The sequence below is a fragment of the Colossoma macropomum genome, unplaced genomic scaffold (genome assembly GCF_904425465.1).
Source record: "Colossoma macropomum unplaced genomic scaffold, Colossoma_macropomum, whole genome shotgun sequence".
In the NCBI taxonomy this organism is placed as follows: domain Eukaryota; kingdom Metazoa; phylum Chordata; class Actinopteri; order Characiformes; family Serrasalmidae; genus Colossoma; species Colossoma macropomum.
Genome location: NW_023494804.1, coordinates 16,226,362 through 16,249,606, shown reverse-complemented (window position 1 = coordinate 16,249,606; position 23,245 = coordinate 16,226,362). Strand labels below are relative to the sequence as shown.

Sequence of the window (23,245 nt, the reverse complement as noted above, 5' to 3'; positions counted from 1 at the left end):
ACAATACATACAATGGTTAATGCAAAATACAGTGCAAAATACATCCGTAACCTTTATTAAAACTACATAAAACTGAAAAAAATGTAATAATAATGCAAATAAATGCATTTTAAAATTGTATTTAACAAATATATTGTTGGCCATTTTCATACATTGCAAAAATATATTTGGTAAATATATTTGGAATATATATTTTTCTATATGTGTTGTGCAATTGATCCACGGTTCAGGTGGGATTCTTGTGTGTGAAAGCAAACCAGCGATAATGAGCCCCTCCCCCATCAAGCCCAGAATCGATCCTGGGTGTGGACTACAGTGCTCAGAAGAAGTGTAAAAAAACACGCTGAATGGTGACTACAGTGACTGTACACTTCTAAAGGTTAACCGCTGATATAAGCAAAGCTAACAGCTAAGCAGCGCTTTCGATAAGTTGTGACATCATTCGACTGTGCGCTGGTTATACAGAACTCAATATACATTTCTATTCATAGCTAGCATTCTCTTTCGTTCCTACTGACCACTAGCTGTGGTGCAAAGCTTTGTGGGTACGAAAACCAACAATGTGACACGGAAATGCTTCTGAAAATAAAGCTGAGGCATGAGAAGAGACCACACTGACTTTGCAGAACCCACAGAGAGTACAAAGCAAACATGTGTCCACCCACAGAACACCTTTCAGCACTAACCAGGGTGTAGATACACTTCAGAGAGACTGACCCCAGTGTCAGCTCCTAGTATTTATAGACCTCACCAGCCAGTGTGAGAAAGCCCTTTAGCCCTGTCACTGAACCACACAAATGAGTGATGTGTCTGATAAAAGTCAGCAATGAAGTCTATATTATGCCTCATAACCCAGACTGAGTATAGCAGTTAGCATAGAGCAGCCCATTTGTCTGGAAACATTCTTATTTAAGCAGAAATGAGGTCAGATCAGCTTAAATTATGAGGTAAATTCACAGATTTTTTGAGTTGACTTATTTTAGTCAAATGTTCTCCCAACTTACATTTTTAAGTTCTGAATTGTTACACCAGCAAAGGACTATAGACAACTGGGAGTAGAGTGCACTAACTAGCAGTAAATGGTCCAACATTTCAGTATTCAGAACGCAACATGCTGGTTTTGCTGGTGACCAGGCATGTTGCTCCATGCTGTTTTTCTAGCTAGTAGTAAACCAGTTAGCAACAGTGCTACTCAGATCACTAGGAGTGAACCAGCTAGCAACAGTACTACTTCAGCAACTGGCAGTCGAGTTCACAGTGAATATGCAAACTAGTGTACAAAGACTTGAAGTAAACCAGTGTCTGTGGAGGACAAGATACAGTCTTTAAGCTCCAGCAGTCACACTGAGCTGCACACAAGCAATCCACACTGTCACTCCAAGAAGAGCAGAGAGCTAGGCAAGCTGAGTTTGAATATAGGAGAGTACAATCTTTGTTCCCAGGGTTCTATGCTCCAAGGGTCATATGTTCCCCAGAGTAATGTGTTCCCAGGGTCCTGTGCTCCAAAATTACAAAGGCAACACAAGGTACTAAACACACTGGTATTTCTTAGAAATTTGAATGACATAATATAGGAACTGTTAATATAGGACCTGCTAATGTAGGACCATGGCAATATAGGGCTTTTGGAATATAGGCATTTGGAAACATAGGGACCTGGTAATATAGGGCCCTGGAAACATACAACCTTGGGAAGACAGGCCCCTGGGAATATAGGGCCCTGGGAATAAAGGACCCTGGACACATAGGACCCTGGGAATATAGGATTCTGGGACCATAGGACCCTGGGAATATAGGGCCCTGGCATTATAGGACCCTGAATACACAGGCCCCTGTGAATACAGGAACTTGAAACCATAGGTACCTGGAAATATAGGGCCCTGGGAACATAACATAAGTATGACTCATATATGTTACTGCCTGTGTTATTTCACTTGATGACTTTGTTGAAACAACATGAGGCACAGCAGCCGTATAATGAATATGTGCTTCAATTGGCCAGTAAGAATGAAATAGAACCTGCAATCAAGACACAAATCACCGCCTGTGGGTACGACTCTGTTTCCACTGCAGATGTCTGTGTGAGAGTGTGAGTGTGTGAGAGTCCCGCAGGAGGGATATATGGCTTATGTGTGAGTGTGAGTGTAAACAGTGGTGGTCTTACCGCTGGCGGCGGTCTCATAGAGAGAGTTTTCCTTCATCTCCACGGCCGAGTGATCTCTCACAGGAGGATGAAGGACACTGCCCTGCCCGGCTAATCTGCTCTCAGCTTGGTTCAACTGAAACAGGCCAAGAAAAAACACAACAGCTTACGACCATTCCAGACTCTGGAATTCTGAAGGTCTGGACAGCCATCTAGAGTTTATACAAGGCATCTCTGTTATGAAGCTTCCCAATCTATATTTGGTGAGTCAGAGTGTAATCATGTAGCTGATGATTAACCGTTCTTCAATACAGTCTCTGTCTTCTGCATCTAAAGCATATGATCGATTGCTATGGACAATAAGTGCTATGTTTTTTGTGCTTAGTACAATAACTGAAAATCTTAAATACAAGCTGATAGACATCAGTACCTTTTTTCTTTTTCTAAATATCTACAGCTGGTCAGAACACAATCTGAGTGGACCTGTTTACTGGCTAATTCTGATTTGATGTCATTTAAATGGCAGTTTGTAGTAAATTGTAGAGGTGTAACAACACAGCTTAACATATTGTACTGTAAAGTATCATCAAACTGTATCAAAACCCACTGTCTCTGCTGTGGGTTTCCCAGAGAACAAAACACCATCTAAGGAAAATTCTCAGCATTTTCTGTACGATTGTTCCAATGGTTCCAATGGCTCAGATGATTCACACAATTACACCTCATGGTTTCCGACAGGCAGAAAACATTTCTTTTTCATGTTTTAGTATGTAAAGCATGTGGACTTTTCTTAAATTATTTGGTCACTTATTTACTCAAGCATGTATAGCAGTCTGATCAACAATCATAGTATAGTAAAGCAACAATCTGTTTTGGCCTTAATTAGAGATTTAAACTGTAATTGACAGATATATAATAATTGAAATCCGGCGGCTCTTTCGCAACTAAACTACGTACCTTTTCAACAACCATCCCCCATCATTACAAAAAGTGGAGAGAGACTGTCACCCCCTGCCCCCCGTTTGACTCATGACTGCCTGTATAATGTGCTGTGTGCTGTGAGTGGACTTACTGGGAAAGCCAGCTTGCACAGCTCCGTGATCCAGCTTTGGACGTCTGGCTCGTTCGCAGCAAACGTGTACAGTTTGTTGGTGGTTTCCAGCTGGAAGGTGCTACAGTTTTTCGGACACTCCCCGCTCTTGCTCTCTGTGATCTGAATGCAGTCCCGCAGCAGGATCACCTTTTTAGTCTCGGTCTTCTTCCCACCATGGTCTTCCTTCACCGACACCTGCCTGAACTCGTAGAGCACCAGCCGGGCCACGCTGTTCATGCTGTCAGCCAGCAGCACACACCACACCTTCTTCCACTTCTGCATACAGAACAGGGGGAGAACAGAGAAATCGAAAACTTCCATAATCATATCAGTGCTCCTGCAAGTCCTTACACACTAAAATAGACCTGAAAATGTAACCCTTAAATTTACTAACATCTTTTATCCATGGGGTCAGTTTGACCCCAGCAATTTAAACCTCTGGGAAATATCAAAGTTCAGGTTGGATTTATGTCCACATGTGGTGTGAACTATCAGTGGTTCAGTGGTGTTAGGTTAGGTTATGTTCATTACAGGTGTGCTTTTAGGTGAGGTGTGTTACACGTGTGGTTATGTTAGGATAGGTATGTTACAGGTGTGGTTATGCTAGGTGAGGTGTTTTACAGGTGTGGCTATGTTAGGATAGGTGTGTTACAGGTGTGGTGATGTTAGGATAGGTATGTTACAGGTGTGGCTATGTTAAGTTAGGTATGTTACAGGTGTGGTTATGTTAGGATAGTTGTGTTAGAGGTGTGGTTATGTTAGGTTAGGTGTGTAACAAGCATGGATATCTTAGATTAGATATGTTACAGGTGCGGTTGTGTTAGGTTACATATGTTACAGGTGTGGTTATTTTAGGTTAGGTGTGTTACAGGTGTGATTATGTAAGGTTAGGTGTGTTACAAGTGTAGTTATGTTAGGTTAGGTGTGTAACAGGCGTGGATATGTTAGCTTAGATATGTTACAGATGTGGTTATGTTAGGTGTTAGGTTAGGTGTGTTACAGGTGTGGTTATGTTAGGTTAGTTATGTTACAGGTGTGGCTCTGTTAGGATAGGCGTGTTACAGGTGTGGTTAGGTTAGGTGTGTAACATACATGTCTTTGGGGTCAAAAGCAACTTACAATTTGATCATGTACAGGTAGGCCAAGGACTCTTATTGGTATAGTGTAGGGTGCTTACCCAGGCAGGTAACACTGATGATGTGTACAGGATATTGAAAACATATCATTATGTTCATTTATTATCTAGTTGTCCTCATTAAAGTAGGAAAGGTCATTCAATATGAAGCAAAGAAATAAATAATATCAATCATTTATTTAGAGAAGTTAAACGTTGCATGGGGTCAAAGTGTCACCAAGGAGGGTTAAGGCCACAAAATGTCTGAAAAGGTCTTATTTTTTGCATCAAGGTTTTAAATTTAGGGATGTCCAGGCACATTTTAATGGATCAGGTGTAAAGAAGCCCAATCCAGGTTCAAACTGTTTTGTTTATTCTGCTGTTTTGTTAATTGTTGGGACAAAACCTTGTATCTCCATTTTTGTTATTTTTCAGTTTTTGACATATTTTGAAAATACTTGTTGCCCTTTACATTGTGTGTAAATGTCATGATGAATGGATCAAAAAGGTCTGGTTCCATTGACTTACATTAAAAGTACTGAAGGTTTTTTCCTTCTCCTGTAAAGCTCTCATTTTGGAGATATGAGGTTTTGTGCAGACAACAGTAATATGTTGTCCATAACCTGCAGGGATGAGCTGCTTTAGGGTGGAAATGGATAGATTGTGAACTATGTGAGACATTCAGGATGGTCAGCCAACCAAAACTACCCAGTCCTGTGGGCAGCAGTCCTATGATCACAAACTGACCACTGACAACTGCAAAACTGATAAAAAGTCAAACATCCTGAGAAGACCTTGTATGGATCATGCAATCTCAAAGCATATAGATGTTCTTCTTTAACCAATGGTTTGAATAAAATAGAAATGAATATATGCCATATTTGAGTTTGTATGTGTTGTTATGTGGTGGAAATGGTGTTTTGGCTATGCTGAGGTCTCAAAAAGATAAAAAGGCCACAGTGCTCTCTAAATCTGGGTCAAACTACAGCTTCATATGACCCATCACATATATACAGCTTGTCCCCAAATCCGACCCACAAATATATTTTTTTTTTCTGTGGCTAAATATTTCCATCTGACGGGTAGATTAATTGAGAACACAGCGGGAGATACAGCGTGTCAGGATTAAAGGATGAATAGAATTATTAAACCAATCCACTAAGAAACACAGATTTAATCACTCCACTTTGCCACTTTACTTGCATTAGCAATGCTTTCAAAATAAGAGTACTACTGTCAAATATAAGATTACAATAAATAATAATAATAATAATAATAATAATAATCATTTAAAATAGTAATATAATTCATTAAACACTATGCGTTATGTATTTGTCTACTATTACTATTATCAGTATTAAAAGTAGTTGCTGTGATTTGTAATGACGAAAGAATTGCTGATAAACATTAACTACGAAGTTATGCAGCTAAAATTCAGACTTAGGACACTTTTTTCCCTGCAACTGTTGGAGAAGACCACCTGGCTAATATATCTTGAAAGTAGAAGGTCCTTTTAAAAAACCAAAAGTGCTCCAGGGTAGTTTTTTGGGGCTGTTTTGCTTTATTGCTTTGTTTTTTTATGTTAGCGGGCGAATGCAGAAATGACTTGCCACAAGAAGAGGACAACAAGCTAAACGCTAAAGTTAGCAAAGTGCCTGGTTATCCAGACACATTGCTTCTTTTCTCCAAGTGAAGGGATAAAAACACTCCAGTATCCATTAAGTGCTGAATGATCGCTGATGTCTTTACGATTTTGTACAAAGACAGAGGTAAGCTTTTTATTAGCCTACAGATAGCATTCGCAAAACCTGAAAGAAGCGTCCTGCGGCCTTATTGTTGACAAGTTATGTGTTTGAGCGGTCAGTGCTGGCTATGGCTTCCAAATCAAGCTAGCAAGAAACGGTCAGAAACAGATGACAAAATGTATTGTGTTAATGAAGAATCACTGAGATCTGAGTTATTTCTTCTAAACCAGCAGTCAGCAACATGCGACTCTTTCACTGCCCTGTTGCTGCTCCACAGCAGAATTAGATTTTTAGGTATTTTACTCCTTTGCAGTAAAATAAAGCTCTGCTGATCGTTCTAACACAGTTTTAACAATAAATGGTCTTAAACGCTGGAGTTAATGTAGAACTGCTAATTCACCCTTTAACCCTGAAGGTTGGCGTGCAGACTGCTGGTCACCATAGCAACGTGGTAGTCTAGCTAGTAGCTAACGAGAAGGCATAGAGAGAGATTTAAGACGAACATCAATAATTTGGAGACAACTGGACTTATTTGCATTTATAATCACTCCAGCTGGTTTCCTGATACGTTTAATCAGCAACAAGAAACTGTCAAACACTAAAAAGTTTCTAAGCTGAAGTCTCATTCGCAGCTTCTTGTTTGAATTTTCCCATTCCACCTTAAATGTGCAGCAGTTATATCCTGGCGCCTTAGGCATCGTTTAAGGTGGAACGGGAAAATTAGAACAAGAAGCTGGCGAATGAGGAGCTGAATTCAGCCTCGTAAAAAGTCAAACAGTGAGAGACATTTTTACAAGAAAAGCAGCTATAGCTGAGCTAAAGCTCAAAGCAGAGCAAAGTAAGTCTGTGTTTTTGTTTATATTATATTTTAGTCTGTACTAGTACATTAGCACACACTGAGACATATTTACAGCCAAGATGGTAAAAATATTACTCAATAAAATGGACATTAAATGTTAATTTTTGTTGAAAGGACAAAATAGCTGTTCTTAACATTTGGGTTGTGACCCCTGACCTAAACCCTCCTCAGAAGAAAAGAGGAGATTAACATCAGCGTTTTACTGTGAGAAGTTCTGGTGATGAATGAGAAAAGTATTTCTAGTAGTTCTTCTTCTACACTGATGGAGTGCTGAGAGAGTTCTGTGATCTAGAACAGAGCTGTATAAAAAAAACAATGAGATCTTACATGTTTCTTATGGAAATATTACTCAGCTCAGACTGGGCTGAGTCGAGACAGACAATAAAGAGTTAATCAGTATGTGTGATGATATTTTGATCAAAGTGAGAAAATCTGAGGTTTATTTATTTCTCAGCAGCCGAATTTCAGAAACAGGAGAAAATGGCTTAAATCTAAGTACAGGAGACTAAGAGAAGATCTAATTCAAAGCATTTCCTTCCTCTGGGTTTGATCAGTAGTGTTGATCGGCACCAAACTGATAAGTTATCTTTGAGTCACAATTATGCATTATTGCCCACAGTAACATATCCAGACATCTATAATAACCTTAAATACAGGAGGTAACAGGAGGTAAAAGCAAACAAATCACTAGAGTCATGATTATTCACTTGAAGGGTCAGCAATGTTCTACCATCAACTACACCTTCAAACACCATCATGATCACAAAACTGAGTAGCTGCGTATCTGTGTTTGATGGAGTTGTTCAATGTTAGCTTGAAGATAGCTTATGTTAACTGCATTCACTGTCGAGCTAAAGCAAAAGTGATCTAGAGATAGTTAGACTGCGTACGTCAGTCATCAGTCAGTGTCAACACTCGAAAATGGTCAGACTCCAGAGTTCCTCCTTCTCCTGACTGTCTAGCTGGGTCAGACTGATGAGAACAGACTTTTATAGTGTTATGAAGAGATGCTGAAAGTTTATCTCAGGGGTCGCAACCCAAATGTTAAGAAGAGCCATTTTGTCCTTTCAACAAAAATCGAACCAACTTGGGAGCCGCAACGTTTCATGTCCTTTTTATGAAGCAACGTTTTACCATCTTGGCTGTAAATATGTCTCAGTAAAAAAAGAAAAGTAACAAAAACGCAGACTTACTTTGCTCTGCTTTGAGCTTAAGCTCAGCTGTAGCTGCTTTTCTCGCATCTCCAGCAGGAAACATTGCCTCAAAAGTAGAATAGTTTCTTGTAAAAAACTCTCTATGATTGATTTTTTAGCTTAAGTCTTCTCATTCTCCAGCTTCTTGTTCTAATTGTCCGGTTCCACCTTAAATCATGCCTGAGGCACTAGAATGTAACTGCTGCACCATTTAAGGTGAAACAGGAAAATTCGAACAAAAAGCTGACAAATAAGAAGTTGACTTAAGCATCACGACTTTTTAGTATTTCTCTGTTTCTTGTTGCAGATTAAACGCATCAGGAAACCAGCTGGAGTGATTATAAATGAAAATAAGTCCATTCGTCTCCTACTTATTGATGTTCGTCTTCCCCTCTCTCTCTTTGCCTTCCTGTTAGCTACTAGCTAGGTGTGACGGCTGTCTGCGTGCCAACCTTCAGGGTTAAAGGCTAAATAAGCAGTTCTACATTAACTCCAGCGTTTAAGACCATTTATTGTTAAAACTGTGTTAGAACGATCAGCAGAGCTTTATTTTACTGCAAAGGAGGATTTTTGGTTTTTTTTAACCTAAATTTCTAATTCTGCTGTGGAGCAGCAACAGGGCAGTAAAAGAGCTGCTTTGCCGACCTAAATATTCTCTCTGTTGAAGATTTCACTTTGGCTGGCTCAGCTCTTCAGCCTCTTTCTCCTCACAGCATCAGACCGCCAGGGCGCCAAAAAAATCTCAGTGTTTTGTTTCTGTTGCTGTCGTCACTATAGCAATGAAGCACGCAGCTCACCATGGCCACATTTTATTTTTCAGGATGCATTATTAACTAACACTGTACAAACCGTGGCTCTATGAGTGCTGCTGTCATCACTGCACTGACTGGTGGTGTATTAATAATATGGTGGTGGTGCAAGTGTGACATAAATCAAATACTAGCTATAGTTCACTGGCTAGGCTAGCAGTCATGATTGGTTGAAAACACAGGGATTCCCAATGGCTGTATGATGTATCTGTGTAAAATTGCCACCTGTTACATCAAATGTACACACTTAAGCTTCCATTACTTGTTAGCTACATTAGCCTCGTAGCTCCAGTGCTAAAACTAAAGAAGCAAACTTTAGACACCACACCCGTCTCAAACATGTCATACTGTTCGACTACACACCTAAAAAAGATCGTTCCTCAAGGGTTCTTTAGTAAAAGCAATGGTTCTATTTAGAACCATGAGTTCTATATAGAACCATTTCATGTTTAAATGGTTCTTTAGATGGTGAAATTGTTCTTCAGATTGAGGGAGAATGTGTTATTTATATAATTTGCACATCGTTGCATTCTGTTTTTACTTACATTTTGCACAGCATCACAACTTTTTTTGGAAATAGGGTTGTATGTCATTATTTTAAGAAAATAAGTATTATTTCAACACAATGAATAAAAACAATGAGACGATAAACAAACATTTCTGTAGAAGCCACAGCTTTAGAACTGCAGAATAAAAACACTGGTTTACTAAGTTTGTTTTTTCTCTGCATCAAATTAATTATCATATGAGATGATAAGCATTTACCAAATTTTTATCAAAGGTGAAAAGAAATAAATGTATGGTAAAAATGGTTCTATATAGCACCAAAAAGGGTTGTTCTGTGGTTACAATGTCAAGCTTAATAATAGAAGAACCCTTTTTGATGCTATATAGAGCACAATCTCCATCAAGCTGAAGAACCATTTCACATGCTAAGAACCACTTAAGCATGAAATGATTCTTTGAGTATACATGGTTCTAAATAGAACCATTCCCTTTTCTAAAGAACCCTTGAGGAACCATCCTTTTTAGGTGTGTAGTTGATCAGCGTGACGTTTGAGACGTGTTTGCTGTCTGAAGTTTGCTTCTTTAGTTTTAGCGCTGGAGCTATGAGGCTAATGTAGCTAACAAGTAATGGAAGCTTACAGTGTACTTTAGCAATTAGCATCATGCGAACTGCAGGGTGACCCTGCTGGAAAAAAACAGCACAGACCAGCATGCATTGCTGCTCTGCTGTCAGAACAAAACCTCATAACTCCATTTTTGCCACTTTATACTTTTATACAGAATTTGAAAATGCTAGCTGACCTCTACAATGTGCCAAAATCTCATGATGAATGGACCAAAAAATGTTCCAAAAGTGTTTGTAAAAAAAATCTAGTTCCATTAACTTCCACTGAGAGTTAAGAATGTCTTTCCTTCTCCTGTAAAGTTGCCATTTTGGAGATACAAGGTTTTATTCCGACAACAGTGACATGTGGCTCTATGCTGTTTTTAAGCAGGGGAGATTCTGCAAACAACATTAGCAAGCCTGTTTGAGGTTACTTACTCCACACAGTTTGAGGCAAGTGTGAGATGCAGTTAGCACCATGCTAATTGGTGCTAATAAGCTTCTATTACCTTTTAACTACATTAGCCTCTAAGTCCCAGCCAAGGCACCAAACATGTTTTGGCTTATTTACCACATTTTAGGAAAATATGATGAAAAAATGAGATTTTTCACTGAATTATCAACTTAAAAGGAAAAAAGGCTTTCAGCTGTATCACCGCCAATTGTTTGCGGTTTAAGACAGAAGCACAGTTACAGACAGAACTGCCTCGTGTCACAATAGTGTCACTTGTTTCCTTATTTTGAGTCATGACAGGTTTACACAACCAGGTCATTTCCAAACCAGCTCATTCTCACTCCGTCTACAGAGCAGCCGTCTACATCCAGCACTCTTGAGTCATGTTTTCCATGGTGATACTTCTTCTTCTGCTTCCTATTCTTAGAACCACAGCAGCAGCAGCAGAAGAAACGTATTTGTCATTTATAAAGTACTCTTAAACTGCAGAGTTATTGGAAATGACTGCTTTCCATATGCTGCATTTTAACCTCTGGAGTATCAGAACAAAACTTTGAGTTCCATTAACAGTTAAGAGTGTTTTTTCTTTAATATTTACCTAAAAAGTTACCATTTTGGAGATGCAAGGTTTTTTTTATAGATGTATATATAAACATTTCTATCTCTGTAATGGGAATTTTGCAGGAAAAAGGAAAAACACAAGGTCCATATCATGAAAAACTGATTTCCCTCACTTTTGAGTTTGAAGTAAAGCATAGACACTGAGAGTGTTTACATGCACTTGGGTAATCAGATAAAGGGGAAGCTCCGGGTCTATATGAGTCAGGCAAGAATCAGATTTCTGCTTTACAAACAGCCAATAAACTCATAGAAGAAGATGTGACGTAAACATAAAGTAGAACTTAAAGTTCATGCCGCAGTTTTTTTTTTACCATTGCGGCACTTCACCTGAAAATATGAACATACATCATCTAGAAGATGAAGAATATTTAAATCCTTCATTTTGTCAAGCATGTAGTTGGTTTCAGTCGCTCCAAAAGTGTTTTGCTGCATCTTCCGGTAACCCTGCTTGCTTATGTTTGGTACTGCTGTCTGTTTTTGCACATCTGCAGACTGAGAAATCCAAAAGAAATCAGAGATAGAGTTTACATGCTCTGAAAAATCTGATTACTGAGCTAAAATCCAACTCTCTTTATCAAATTTCTTAATCGGTTTTAGACCTTAATCTGATCTAAGAAATCAGATTGTGTTTACATTAGCATTTAAATAATCAGATAACTGCAGAAATCTGATTATGATCAGATTACTGAGTGCCTGTGAACACACTCATTGTTAGAGTTCAGATACCTACAGTTCACTCCCCAGTCCATACAGTCTGTATTTGGACACTAAGTTGCAGAAACAGCCCATTTTCAATTCATTATTTCTGTGATGTCATATAAACTCTTTTACATACATTCACATGCTCGACCTACAGCTATATAATGATGATATATCTGACGATGTCAGTAAAGTGCAGTGCAGAAGTTTTAGGTTTAAAACTTTAGGTTTTATGGTTTAAATGGTTTTATGGTTTAAAACTATTTACATACTAATCGGTCTGTTTTTGCACCATGTAACATTAGAATAAATGCAAATCAACATAAATACATTAAAATGTAGGAGGAATTGTTTGTTTTTAAAAAATTAACTGGTTAGGGGAACAAAATTTTGTTCCAGATTTCTCCTGGATGCCTCCAGCTATTAGCAGCACCCGATTTAACATAATGAAATACTGATTAGATACAGCAGGTGTTGGATGATGACTACAAATAATGCTGTCTTCCTTGAGGAGATGTTTGGAAATGGTTAAACAACCACAGATGCAGTTTCTAATGCCAGTGTTTTTCTGAACAAATGAACTTTTACTGCCAAGAATAAAATTTACATTTTACATTTTCTCAAGTGCCTAAAACTTTTGAATGAAAAAAAAATCAAGTTTTTTTTTTAGATAAACAGCACTTAAAGTTTTCATCTTTGAGAGAGAGGAGAAAATCAAGCTGCTTCAGATCTGAAAACATCCACAGGTGTTTCGGTTCATCCTTCCACTGTGAGAAGACAACTCAGCGCTGTGGGTCTGAAAGGATGTGTAGCTGTCAAGAAGCCTCACTGAGAAAAGGAGACGGACACATCAAACAAAGAAGCTGAACAGTGGACTGACCACCCCAGAGTCCAGACCTCAACAACACAGAATGTGTTTGATTACTTCAGAAAATGATCAACCAACTTCTAAGACTGACCTTTGGAGGTGTGTCTGCAGATTTCTTTGGAAGAATGGAAGTTGTGATAAAGGTAAAGAGTGACACTCCAAACACTGAAAATATCTGCTTTCTGCTGTTTTTTCATGCTGAAAAATGAATACCTTGCACTTAAATGCCATTTTGACTGGACATTAGATAAATAAAGGTTGGTTCCTGATTTTGTACAGTGCTGTAGTTGAGAATTAACAGTGATGGTGTTCCCACAGCACCAATTTGAGCAACGTTTCTCTAGTTATTTTGAAAGTGTGAAAACCTGTGAGATTTATATTCGCATGTGAGAGAGAAGCAATAGCATAAAACCACGAGCCTCATGGGTAAAGTGTGAGACATAACTGTTGTTTCGCAACGATGGTGAGAACCTCAAACATAGGCCTGAACAGGAGGACAAGAACAGCAACATGCTAAAGCTAATCACCACTGAGAAAACGTAAATCACATAGTGAAAGAGAAGCATCCTGCCATCCTTCCTTCCAAATAACAACACAGCAACAGCTGAGGTTCAAACCTGAGTCCCCATCATAAGAAAAGATGCTAGTGAAGAAGTTACCACTTTCCAACCCCTCTTTATTCCTTAGAATAAAACAGGCTGTTTCTGTTGCTGTTCCTTTAAGACTGAAATATGCAAATGAGCTGGCTGTGCCACATTCAGAAAGCAGTCCACACTGATGCACTCCTTATAACTTAAGCGCTTAAGCGTTTGCACTAAATATGCTTGTGGTTGTGACATCTCAACCATGATATGTTTCCATACGGTCATATGCAAACCTTTGAAAAAAATGATGGTTCTCAAGGGTTCTTTAGTACAGAAAACGGTCTAAACTGAACCATGAACACTCAAAGAACCCGTTGCATGTTTAAGTGATTCTTTGCATGGTGAAATCATTCTGGAGAATGTGTTGTAGAAGAACCCTTTTTGGTGCTTGTTGATTTTCTAAGTGAAAATAAGTGAACACATCCTCTATAGACAACACACTTAAATGTGGCATTTTTCTGCAAATTTTACTGCAGTTTAATATAATGGAAAAATATAAAAGGTGCCGTAACTTTCTCACAGGACACCTTTTTGGTTTTATTATGTATTTCAATGTGTTCAATTCAGCAAACAGTAATTGTGTATTGAAACGTGTTCACTTATTTACACTCAGAAAATCAACAACAACATGGAATTACCCTTTTGCATATCACTGTATGGACTGTACAGTTTCAAAGCTTTAATACTGTTTACATCAGCGGTCAACTCTCAGGCTTAATGATCACTGGGAACTAAAAACACCTGTCTGTTTTAAGTAGTATCATCGTGTTTTTTGCAATTATTTCATTAAGTTTGAATTCATTAGGTTTCAAATCTTGAAAGGCCTAATAGAAAATTATCCAATCAGGATTATCTGATTGGATAAAACATACCAGAGATCTGATATCTGTGGTATGTAGGTGGATACAGCTGAGCGAGCTCCCCCATTGGTTAGGACTTCAGGAGCTGGACTGAAGGCCTTACATGTTAGATAAACTACCAACATAATTCAGAAGTGACAGAGGAATCGACCAATCACGCTTTAATTTACAAGAAAAAACATCTCTCTGCTCCTTCTGTATGTTCTATATATGTCACTGACTGTGAAAATAAGCCACAGTCTAAGCAGGTTTGGGTTAGTTGTTAGGAATGTAAAACAGCAGCGGCAGCCTCTGTGTCAGAACTCTTTACTGACAGAGTCACTGTAAAACTGATACATACAAGCTCAGATATACTTCAAAAAATGGTCTCTTTCAAGTAAAATTATCTTAAATATAGTCAATAAATCTAATATTTCTCCTGTTGAGATGCTTGCTGTTGTAAGCTTAATACAAGATCGTCTACATTATTTCTAGACATTATCTCACTGTACTGGCAGATAATTTTGCTTGTTTTAGGAAATGGGCTTGAACCCAAAATTATCTGTCAGTATAGTGAGATAATTTTACTTAATTAACTTAAATTAATAAAAGAAGTAAATAATTTCTAGAAATCTTATAATAAGTGCGCAACCATCTCAAAATGGGAAATATTAGATATGTCAACTAGATTTAAGGTCATTTCATTTGACAAGATACTATTTTTGGCAGTGTATTTGATAATGTCTGTTACAAGCTTAAGATAAAACATTTGGTATGATTTTACAAGCTTTAAATGTCTGTGTTTAAACTAGAACAGCATCGGCATTAGCTTCAGAAATGAGGAATTATAGCTAGCAGAAATTATTATTGCAGGGGGGCTTTTTTTCTCAATTTTTGACAAGGTTTTGTGGCTCAAACTGAAGGCCTGCCTGTAATAGTTACAATTCGCCACTGGTTTATGTAAAACATCAAAGTCTTTTATTACAAAAAAGCGAGGAAATTTCAGTTTTCCATTATTCAAAACTCCATCCAGTGATGTAGACTACAGTCCTGTATTTATCTCTGAGCCTCAGAGCATCCATTCGATAGCAAATGCTGTTCTCTTTCTTTTCTGCTGTGATTCAGCAGGAACAGTGTGAGAACGAGCTCCTTTAGGCCCAACCTTACCTTTAGCACCGCTGCAAAACAGAACACAGCCTGCTCTCTGACAGGTGCTCTTTTTCCGTGAAATGTGTGCAGCATCGGCTTTGTGTGAAGAGCTGATAAAAAAAATAAAGGCCTGCCAATCTGAGGACATCCCTGCCTTTCTTTTCTGGACTTCAGAAAGAACAGTAACATCACAGAACCTTCCAAAAAAAAGCTTAAAAAAAACATAAAAAGCGTACAAATGAAGTGGCTGTAGCTAATTCCTCTCTTACGCTGAGTAGGACGAAAACATGTCACGGAGGACAGATGCCAGAATATTTAACCCTTAGAAATCACTGATGATCACAACATGCTGCAACTGTATGGTGAATCATTTCTGACTCATAGCTCATTGCAACAAGTGGAGAAATTGTGCTTAAAGTGCAGATTCCAGACTTTCAATCCACATTAGTGTTTGTGAGTAGGAGATATTTTACTATGATTTGAATTTAAAGAAAAGTTACTCTTGTGTGTAAAGTTTGCTAATGTGTCATCAAAAATACACAAACCACTACAAATTATTCAGTATCCACTATAAATTGTTTAATATCTACAATAAACTATTCAATATCCACTATGAATTTTTCAATATCTACTATGGATTTTTCAGTATCTACTATGAATTGTTCAGTATCTACTATAAATGAATCAATATCCACTATTAATTGTTCAATATCTACTATAAATTATTCAATATTCACTATGAATTGTTAAATATCCACTATGAATTATTCAGTATCTACTATTAATGTTTCAGTATCTACTATGAATTATTCAATATCCACTATGAATTGTTCAATATCTACTATAAATGATTAAATATCCACTATGAATTATTCAATATCCACTATGAATTTTTCAATATCTACTATGGATTTTTCAGTATTTACTATGAATTGTTCAGTATCTACTATAAATGAATCAATATCCACTATGAATTATTCAATGTCCACTATGAATTATTCAATATCCACTATGAATTGTTCAATATCTACTATAAATGATTAAATATCCACTATGAATTATTCAATATCCACTATGAATTGTTCAGTATCTACTATAAATTATTCAATGTCCACTATAAATTGTTCAATATCCTATATGAATCTTTCAATATCTACTATGAGTTATTCAGTATCCATTATGAATTGATCAATATCTACTACGAATTATTCCATATCTACAGTAAATTTTTCAGTAAACACTATGACTGTATCAACTCTGAATTAATCCGTATCTACAATGAAAAATGCACTGACTACTGTGAGTTGTTCAGTAACCACTATGATTTTATCTTCTGTGAATTATTTTGTACCTTCTGTGAATTTACCATCAAAATAAAAAATAAAGGCTTGCCAATCTGAGGAAATCCTTTCTTTTCTGGACAATAAAAGCACAAAAACCACAGAAAAAATCTTTAAAAGCTTGACAATGAAGTGGCCATTGCTAATTCCTCTCTAACACAGAGTATGAGTATGACAGAAAGACGACACGAAGGACGCTCAGTAGAAAACATAACCCTTCGAGGTCAATGGTGACTGAAACTGTGTATGAACAGTTTTTGGCACATTGAAATAATTCCAAACTTTAAATCCACATTAGTGTTTGTAAGTAGGAGAGGAGATATTTTACTATGATTATAAATTCAATTCAAATTTACATTTAGGCTTTTTTTCACGTCAAATCAAACAGAAAGAGGAACAGACTGGAGCCCATCAGTACAGAATAACTTATTATATAAGTATGTAAATAAGCACTTAATTATTTACTTACATTTGAGCAATAATAATGACTCTGGACTTCTCGGAGGGTTAAATTCACTCTAAAAAAGATGGTTCCTTAACGGTTCTTTAGTAAAGACAAGGGTTCTATATAGAACCATGAACACTCAAAGAACCCTTTGCATGATTAAAGGGCTCATTAGACTGATGGAGAATGTATTGTATATGGTTCTAGAACCTTTTTGAAAAGGGTTCTATACAGCACCCAAAAGGATTCTTCTATTGTATACAAGCTTGACACCATAACAATAGAAGAACACTTTTTGGTGCTATATAGAACCATTTTCAAAAAGGTCCTATATAGAACCATCTACAGCACATTCTTAAGAACCCTTTCATGATGCAAAGAGCCCTTTAATCATGCATAGCGTTCTTTGAGTGTTCATGGTTCTATATAGAACAATTTTCTTTGCTAAAGAACCCTTGAAGAACCATCTTTTTTGTGTTTTTGTGTAGTTCATCATTTTTTTACTGAGTAAAGTCTGAATATTCTCACCTTTCCGAAGCGGTGCTGTAGTTGATAGATCATTCCTTTCTTTCTGATGTCTTCCTCCATCGTTCATCAGCAGAACAAATTTTCTCTTCTTTAGCTCTTTTGCTATCTCTCTCTCTCTTTCTGTCTCTCTCTTTCTCTCGCTCTCGTTACAGTTCCTCTCTTGTATCTCTGTCAGTTACATCTGTCTCTCTCTCGTAGCGTCTCTCGTTCTCTCTCTCTTATCTCTCTTTTGTATCTTTCTCTTTTGCGTTCTCTCTCTCTTTTCTATCACTGTTTCTCTCCCTTGTTCTATTAGTCTTCTCTCTAACTTGCTCTGTCTTCTTCTACTTTGTTCTCTCTCTCTCTCTCTCTCTCTCTCTCTCTCTCTCTCTTCTCTCTCTCTCTCTCTGTCTCTCTCTCTCTCTCTCTGTCTTCCTCTTTTCTGTCTTTTTTTTTGTGTGTGTTGTGTTGTTTGTGGCCCTCGTGACCTGGAGTGCCTTTAAAGCTTTACTTCCTGTGAGCTGCTCATCTAAATGAGTCACTCTGGTCGGATGCGTGGGCGCGCAGCGCTGCTGGGGGGATTTTCTGAAGAAATGCTGAATGTGGCACAAATAAACTTTACTGTACAATTCATACAATTCATTCAGTATCTACTATAAATTATTCAGTATCTAGTATAAATTAAGTATCTACCATGAATTTTTCAGTATTTACTATGAATTGTTTAGTAACCACTTTGAATTATTCAGTATCTACTATAAATTATTCAGTATCTACTGTGAGTTATCCAGTAATTATAGTGAATTATTCAGCATCTACTATGAGTTATTTAATTACTACTGTAAATTGTTTAGTATGAGAACATGCAGACACTGTTGCTCTCACTGATCTTCAGTGATGTAAATGGGAAACTGTTTTCACTCTGATAGGTATACTGTAAAAAATGTCTCATCAGTTCAGTCCAAAAAAACTACTTCATGTAATTGAACTAGTTTGATTCAACTAAAAAAATACCTTGATTGAAAGAATCCATGATGCAAAGTATTTAATTAGGTTGAATAAAACTAGTTAATTCATTTGTTACCATACTAAGTGATTTTTTTGGGTTAAACTGATGAGCCATTTTTACCAGTGTATAACAAAAAGCATTGCTTGTAAAATGAAAGAAATCTTTCTTTGGGGTCAGACTTGAGCAAATAAGTCAAATGCAATTAATCTGGAGTGTTTTTTCCCCACTGTGCATGCACCCCCATTCAGTGTTAATGTTGCAAAACCTAACCAAAAGCAAATCATCTGACGTTTTTTTCACCTTCGTCTCACTCTGATAATAAACAGATTAAAGCTGATCAGAGCTATTGATCTTTATGAAGAATTTCTTGTGCTGCTAGTTGGTTCATCTGATGTTGGCGCAAGAGGTGAAAGGTCAGGTCTGAGCAAAAAATCTGTAAATGTGGTCCAATTTAGCCATCTGTAAAGTGGAATTCCACTACTTCAGTGTGTGAGATGTGAACAGAGTGATTCAGAGTGGTTCGGTGTGAAATGGTTCAGATTTCTTAACAGTGGTGCTGATAGGAACCAAGGATCGCCATGACTACAACACAAATATAGACATTTTATTTCCTATCCAAAACCACCAGTGAACCTACACGTGTCTTCTGAGTTTTATACGGGATGTTGATGACGGGAAAATAGTGGAAAATCTGAATAAAATTAGAGCTTCTTTTGGTGGATTTTAAAAATACATTTAAGGCCAAAATCTTCTCAAAACTATGATAAAACAGTGTCTCAGACATCAGGCAGTGTATTTATAACTATTTCATGTAATAACTTTCTGTGAGGGAGCTTTTTCACACCAAACCACTCCCTGTTTACATCTTAACCAGTTAATTATGCATATAAACAGAAAATTTGAAAAATCCCTTAAATCGGCTTTCTGTTTTATGCAGAGTAAAAGGATAGAGATAAATTTTAGATTCTCACTCGTTCCTATAAACTTCAGCTTGCCTTTTATCACACTGTACAGTCTTGTGACTGGCTGGTGAACTCTGCTCATAGTGAGTTTGGTTCCATGTTGTTGCTGTAAGGCTCATTTGCATCATGTGGCTTCCTCTCTGATGAAGGGAAATAAAGTCAAAAGGCGGACTGCACAATAAACACCACTGCTTCCCCTTTTCTCGAGCCTCTGTCTCAAACCAGTCCTGCACAAGTGGTGCATAAAAAACAACTGAAGTTGAAGTTCTCATTCTTCTTATTCCATTCCACCTTAAATGGTGCAGCAGTTACATTCTGACGCCCTAAAGGCCTCAATAAACCTCTTGCATACACAATGTTCACCTGACTTTGGCGAACAATATGATGTAACTGTGGAGAAAACAAACAAATTCGCCGCAAAGAGCAATTTCACACCACAGACTTTGCGTCAGGTTCAACTTGCGTCAGATTTGTGGTGCACTCTCAAAGATGGTTCTTCAAGGGTTCTTTAGTAAAGACAAGGGTTCCATACAGAGCCCTGAACACTCAAAGAACCATTTGTATGCTCAAATGGTTTTCTGCATGGTCAAATGGTTCTCCAGATTGATGGAGAATGTATGGTATGTGGTTCTAACCTTTTTGAAAAGAGCTCAGTTTAGCACCAAAAAAAGTTTTTCTACTGTATACAAGCTTAACATCGTCTACTTGAATGTAGCTACCATGTCTTCCACAAATAGTGCATCATTTTTAAACTGCGTCACTTTTTCAGCTTCCGTATATGACATATGGCATATGGTAGCTACTGTATGATTTTCTGACATGGTTTACAAAGTTACTCAGTTAGTAGCCAGTTTTATCAGTCGGCATTCACCACAGGTTATTGCAGTACAACAGTTATCATGGTCAAAATACATGCAACTGGAACTGACCCACCCTCTTTATTTCATACATAAAACATTGCATATTTTATTGCTATATTGACCACCGAACTGTCCCCGGTTTTCACTTCAGAAATCTAGTCGCCTGACTTCAGGTGCCAGAATGTAACTGCTGCACCACTTAAGGTGGAATGGAAAACTCAAATAAGAAATTCAGCCCCATGAGAAAGAAGCCATAGCATCTCTGCAGTAAACACACAAACACAGAGAGGCTCAGAGGCGTCTGTGTTCGGCTGAGATCTCTGCACTATTACATCACTCCAGAAGTCAGAGGTTGTTTGTGTTGTAATTAAGTGTCTTCATTATATTTTGATGTAGCTGTGGTTCCATAACACACTTTCAGCCTCTGATTGGTCCTGACTTGGACCTGCAGCCGCCTTCACTCACAGTACATGTTAACCGTTTGACACCTTTATGAGTCGCGTGAGGAAACGCATGTCAGCACCTGTTTACAGCCTCATAGAGGAAGTTACTGAGTGAAAATGATGTGCAGTTTGGATAAATGACTTCACACAGAGGACCTTCACTGAGTGGGTGTAGCAACCGCAGAGGAGCCAGAGGTCAGTTCACGCACCCACACTGCCCCCCTGTGGCTGATACAGAGAATTACAACACTGCTATAAAAACTACTGTTGAGACGAACATAGATAGATAGATAGATAGATAGATAGATAGATAGATGAACAGGTACATAGATAGATAGACGAACAGATAGATAGATAGATAGATAGATAGATAGATAGATAGATAGATAGATAGATGAACAGGTACATAGATAGATAGATAGATAGATAGATAGATAGATTGACAAACAGAGAGACAGATAAACAGACAGATGAACAGATAGATAGATAGATAGATAGATAGATAGATAGATAGATAGATAGATAGACAGACAAACAGATAGACAGGCGAACAGATAGATTGATAGATAGACAGACAAATGAAAAGATAGTCAAACAAACAGACAGATAGACAGGCAAACAGATACATAGATAGATAGATAGACAAACAGAGAGACAGATAGACGAACAGATAGATAGATAGATAGATGATAGATAGATAGATAGATAGATAGATAGATAGATGCCGAAAGAAAGAAAGACAAATAGATGGACAGAAAAATGTTCATTTGAAGTACAGTAATTGAAAAAAAAACAAAATCAGGAAATAATTTATTCTCAAATCTATGTGTGCCACAATTGTTGCCACCCCTAGATATTCTTTTAAGAGAAATTTAACTGACGTATATTCGCAGTCATATTTTATGTTCACCGGAGTGATTAGGAGCGTTTAAATGGTCAGCCGTGACTTCCACCACAGGTTGTTTGGGGAGTTGCCAGAAGAAAGTCTCTACTCTACTCTACAGTCTCCCAGACATTACAGGAAGTTTCAGTGAGACTGTGTTCTGTGGTCAGATCAGACCAAAATAGTTTTTTGGCAAAAAACACCAGTGGTGAGTTTGGCGTGGACACAAAAACAGCCATGCAGAAAAACACCTGAACACAGTGAAGTGTGGTGGTGGATCTGTGATACTGTGGGGCTGTGTTTCTTCCAAAGGCCATAGTTTGGATCTTAAACACAATGATCCAACAGATCCAAACTTTAACATAGTTTGGATTTTCCATCAGGACAACCATGCATAGAAGATGTGTGTGGAAAGCTGAAGAGGAGAATTCACAACGTTGAACTCAGAATCTGAAGGTTCTGGAGAGGTTCTGTATGGAGGAATGTTCTCAGATCCTTTGCCAAGTGATCTCCAATCTCATTAAGCATTATCGGACTGACAGACAGACAGATCGAAAGAAAGAAATAAAGAAAGAAAGAAAGAAAGAAAGAAAGAAAGACAAAGGTACAGTCAGACAGACAGACAGACAGACAGATAGATAGACAGACAGACAGACAGACAGACAGATAGATAGATAGATAGATAGATAGATAGATAGATAGATAGATAGACACACAGACTGACAGGTAGATGGATAGTCAGTTAGACAGCCAGACAGATACATAGATAGATATTTTACACTTTAATGAATTTTCTATAAATGAATAGTTAAATTAATGAAGTAACTGGCAGCTCATTATTGTGCTTTGATCTCAAAGTTTGCACAAAGTGTTCAAAATGTATTTTTATTTTCATGTTCTACTTCTGTTCTTTCATCCTGGAATCAGGAGCAGCAGTTGGCTTAATTGTCACTATTAGAGACCACTAGTTTTCTGTATGACACTTTAGATCTCATTAGGAAACTATCAAATACATCTGGGATCAGAGCACCTGTTAAACCATTAGAGTCCTTTACACTGTAATATCAACCCTTCAGGAAAACACAGAATAGCACTAGAGACTCAGAGACACCATCAGAAACCAACAGAGACCTTTAAGGGGTTCTATTATGTTTTTCAGAAGGGCCAGTTCAGCAGCACTCATATTCACAGAGATCCGGGGGTTCCTGTTTACATTTCAGTGAGCACACTTGCCTGTGGTGGTGGGCAGCCCTATCCGCAGCACCCAGGGAGCAGTTGGGGGTTGGGTGTCTTGCCTAAGGACACCTCAGTCACGTACTGTTGGGCTCTGGGGATCGAACCGGCGACCTTCCGGTCACAAGGGTCCCTAACCTCGGGTCCCTAACCTCCAGCCCATGGCTGCCCCCAAACATGCCCATAAACATATGAGGAAACCAGCTGAGTGATTATAAATGC

General features: G+C 37.9%; 1 protein-coding gene across 1 annotated transcript in view; it reads right to left on the bottom strand.

Moving 5' to 3' along the window:
• LOC118825225 (docking protein 3) overlaps positions 1 to 17,867 on the bottom strand; it is a 35,248-nt gene extending 17,381 nt beyond the window's left edge. The window contains exons 1-3 of the mRNA XM_036595806.1: positions 17,655 to 17,867; positions 3,216 to 3,512; positions 2,165 to 2,279 (exon numbers count right to left, since the gene is read on the bottom strand). Coding sequence (XP_036451699.1) covers positions 2,165 to 2,279; positions 3,216 to 3,512; positions 17,655 to 17,714 — 472 coding nt within the window. The 5' untranslated portion in view covers positions 17,715 to 17,867. The remainder of the gene's footprint in view (positions 1 to 2,164; positions 2,280 to 3,215; positions 3,513 to 17,654) is intronic.
• Between the last annotated feature and the right edge of the window lie 5,378 nt (positions 17,868 to 23,245).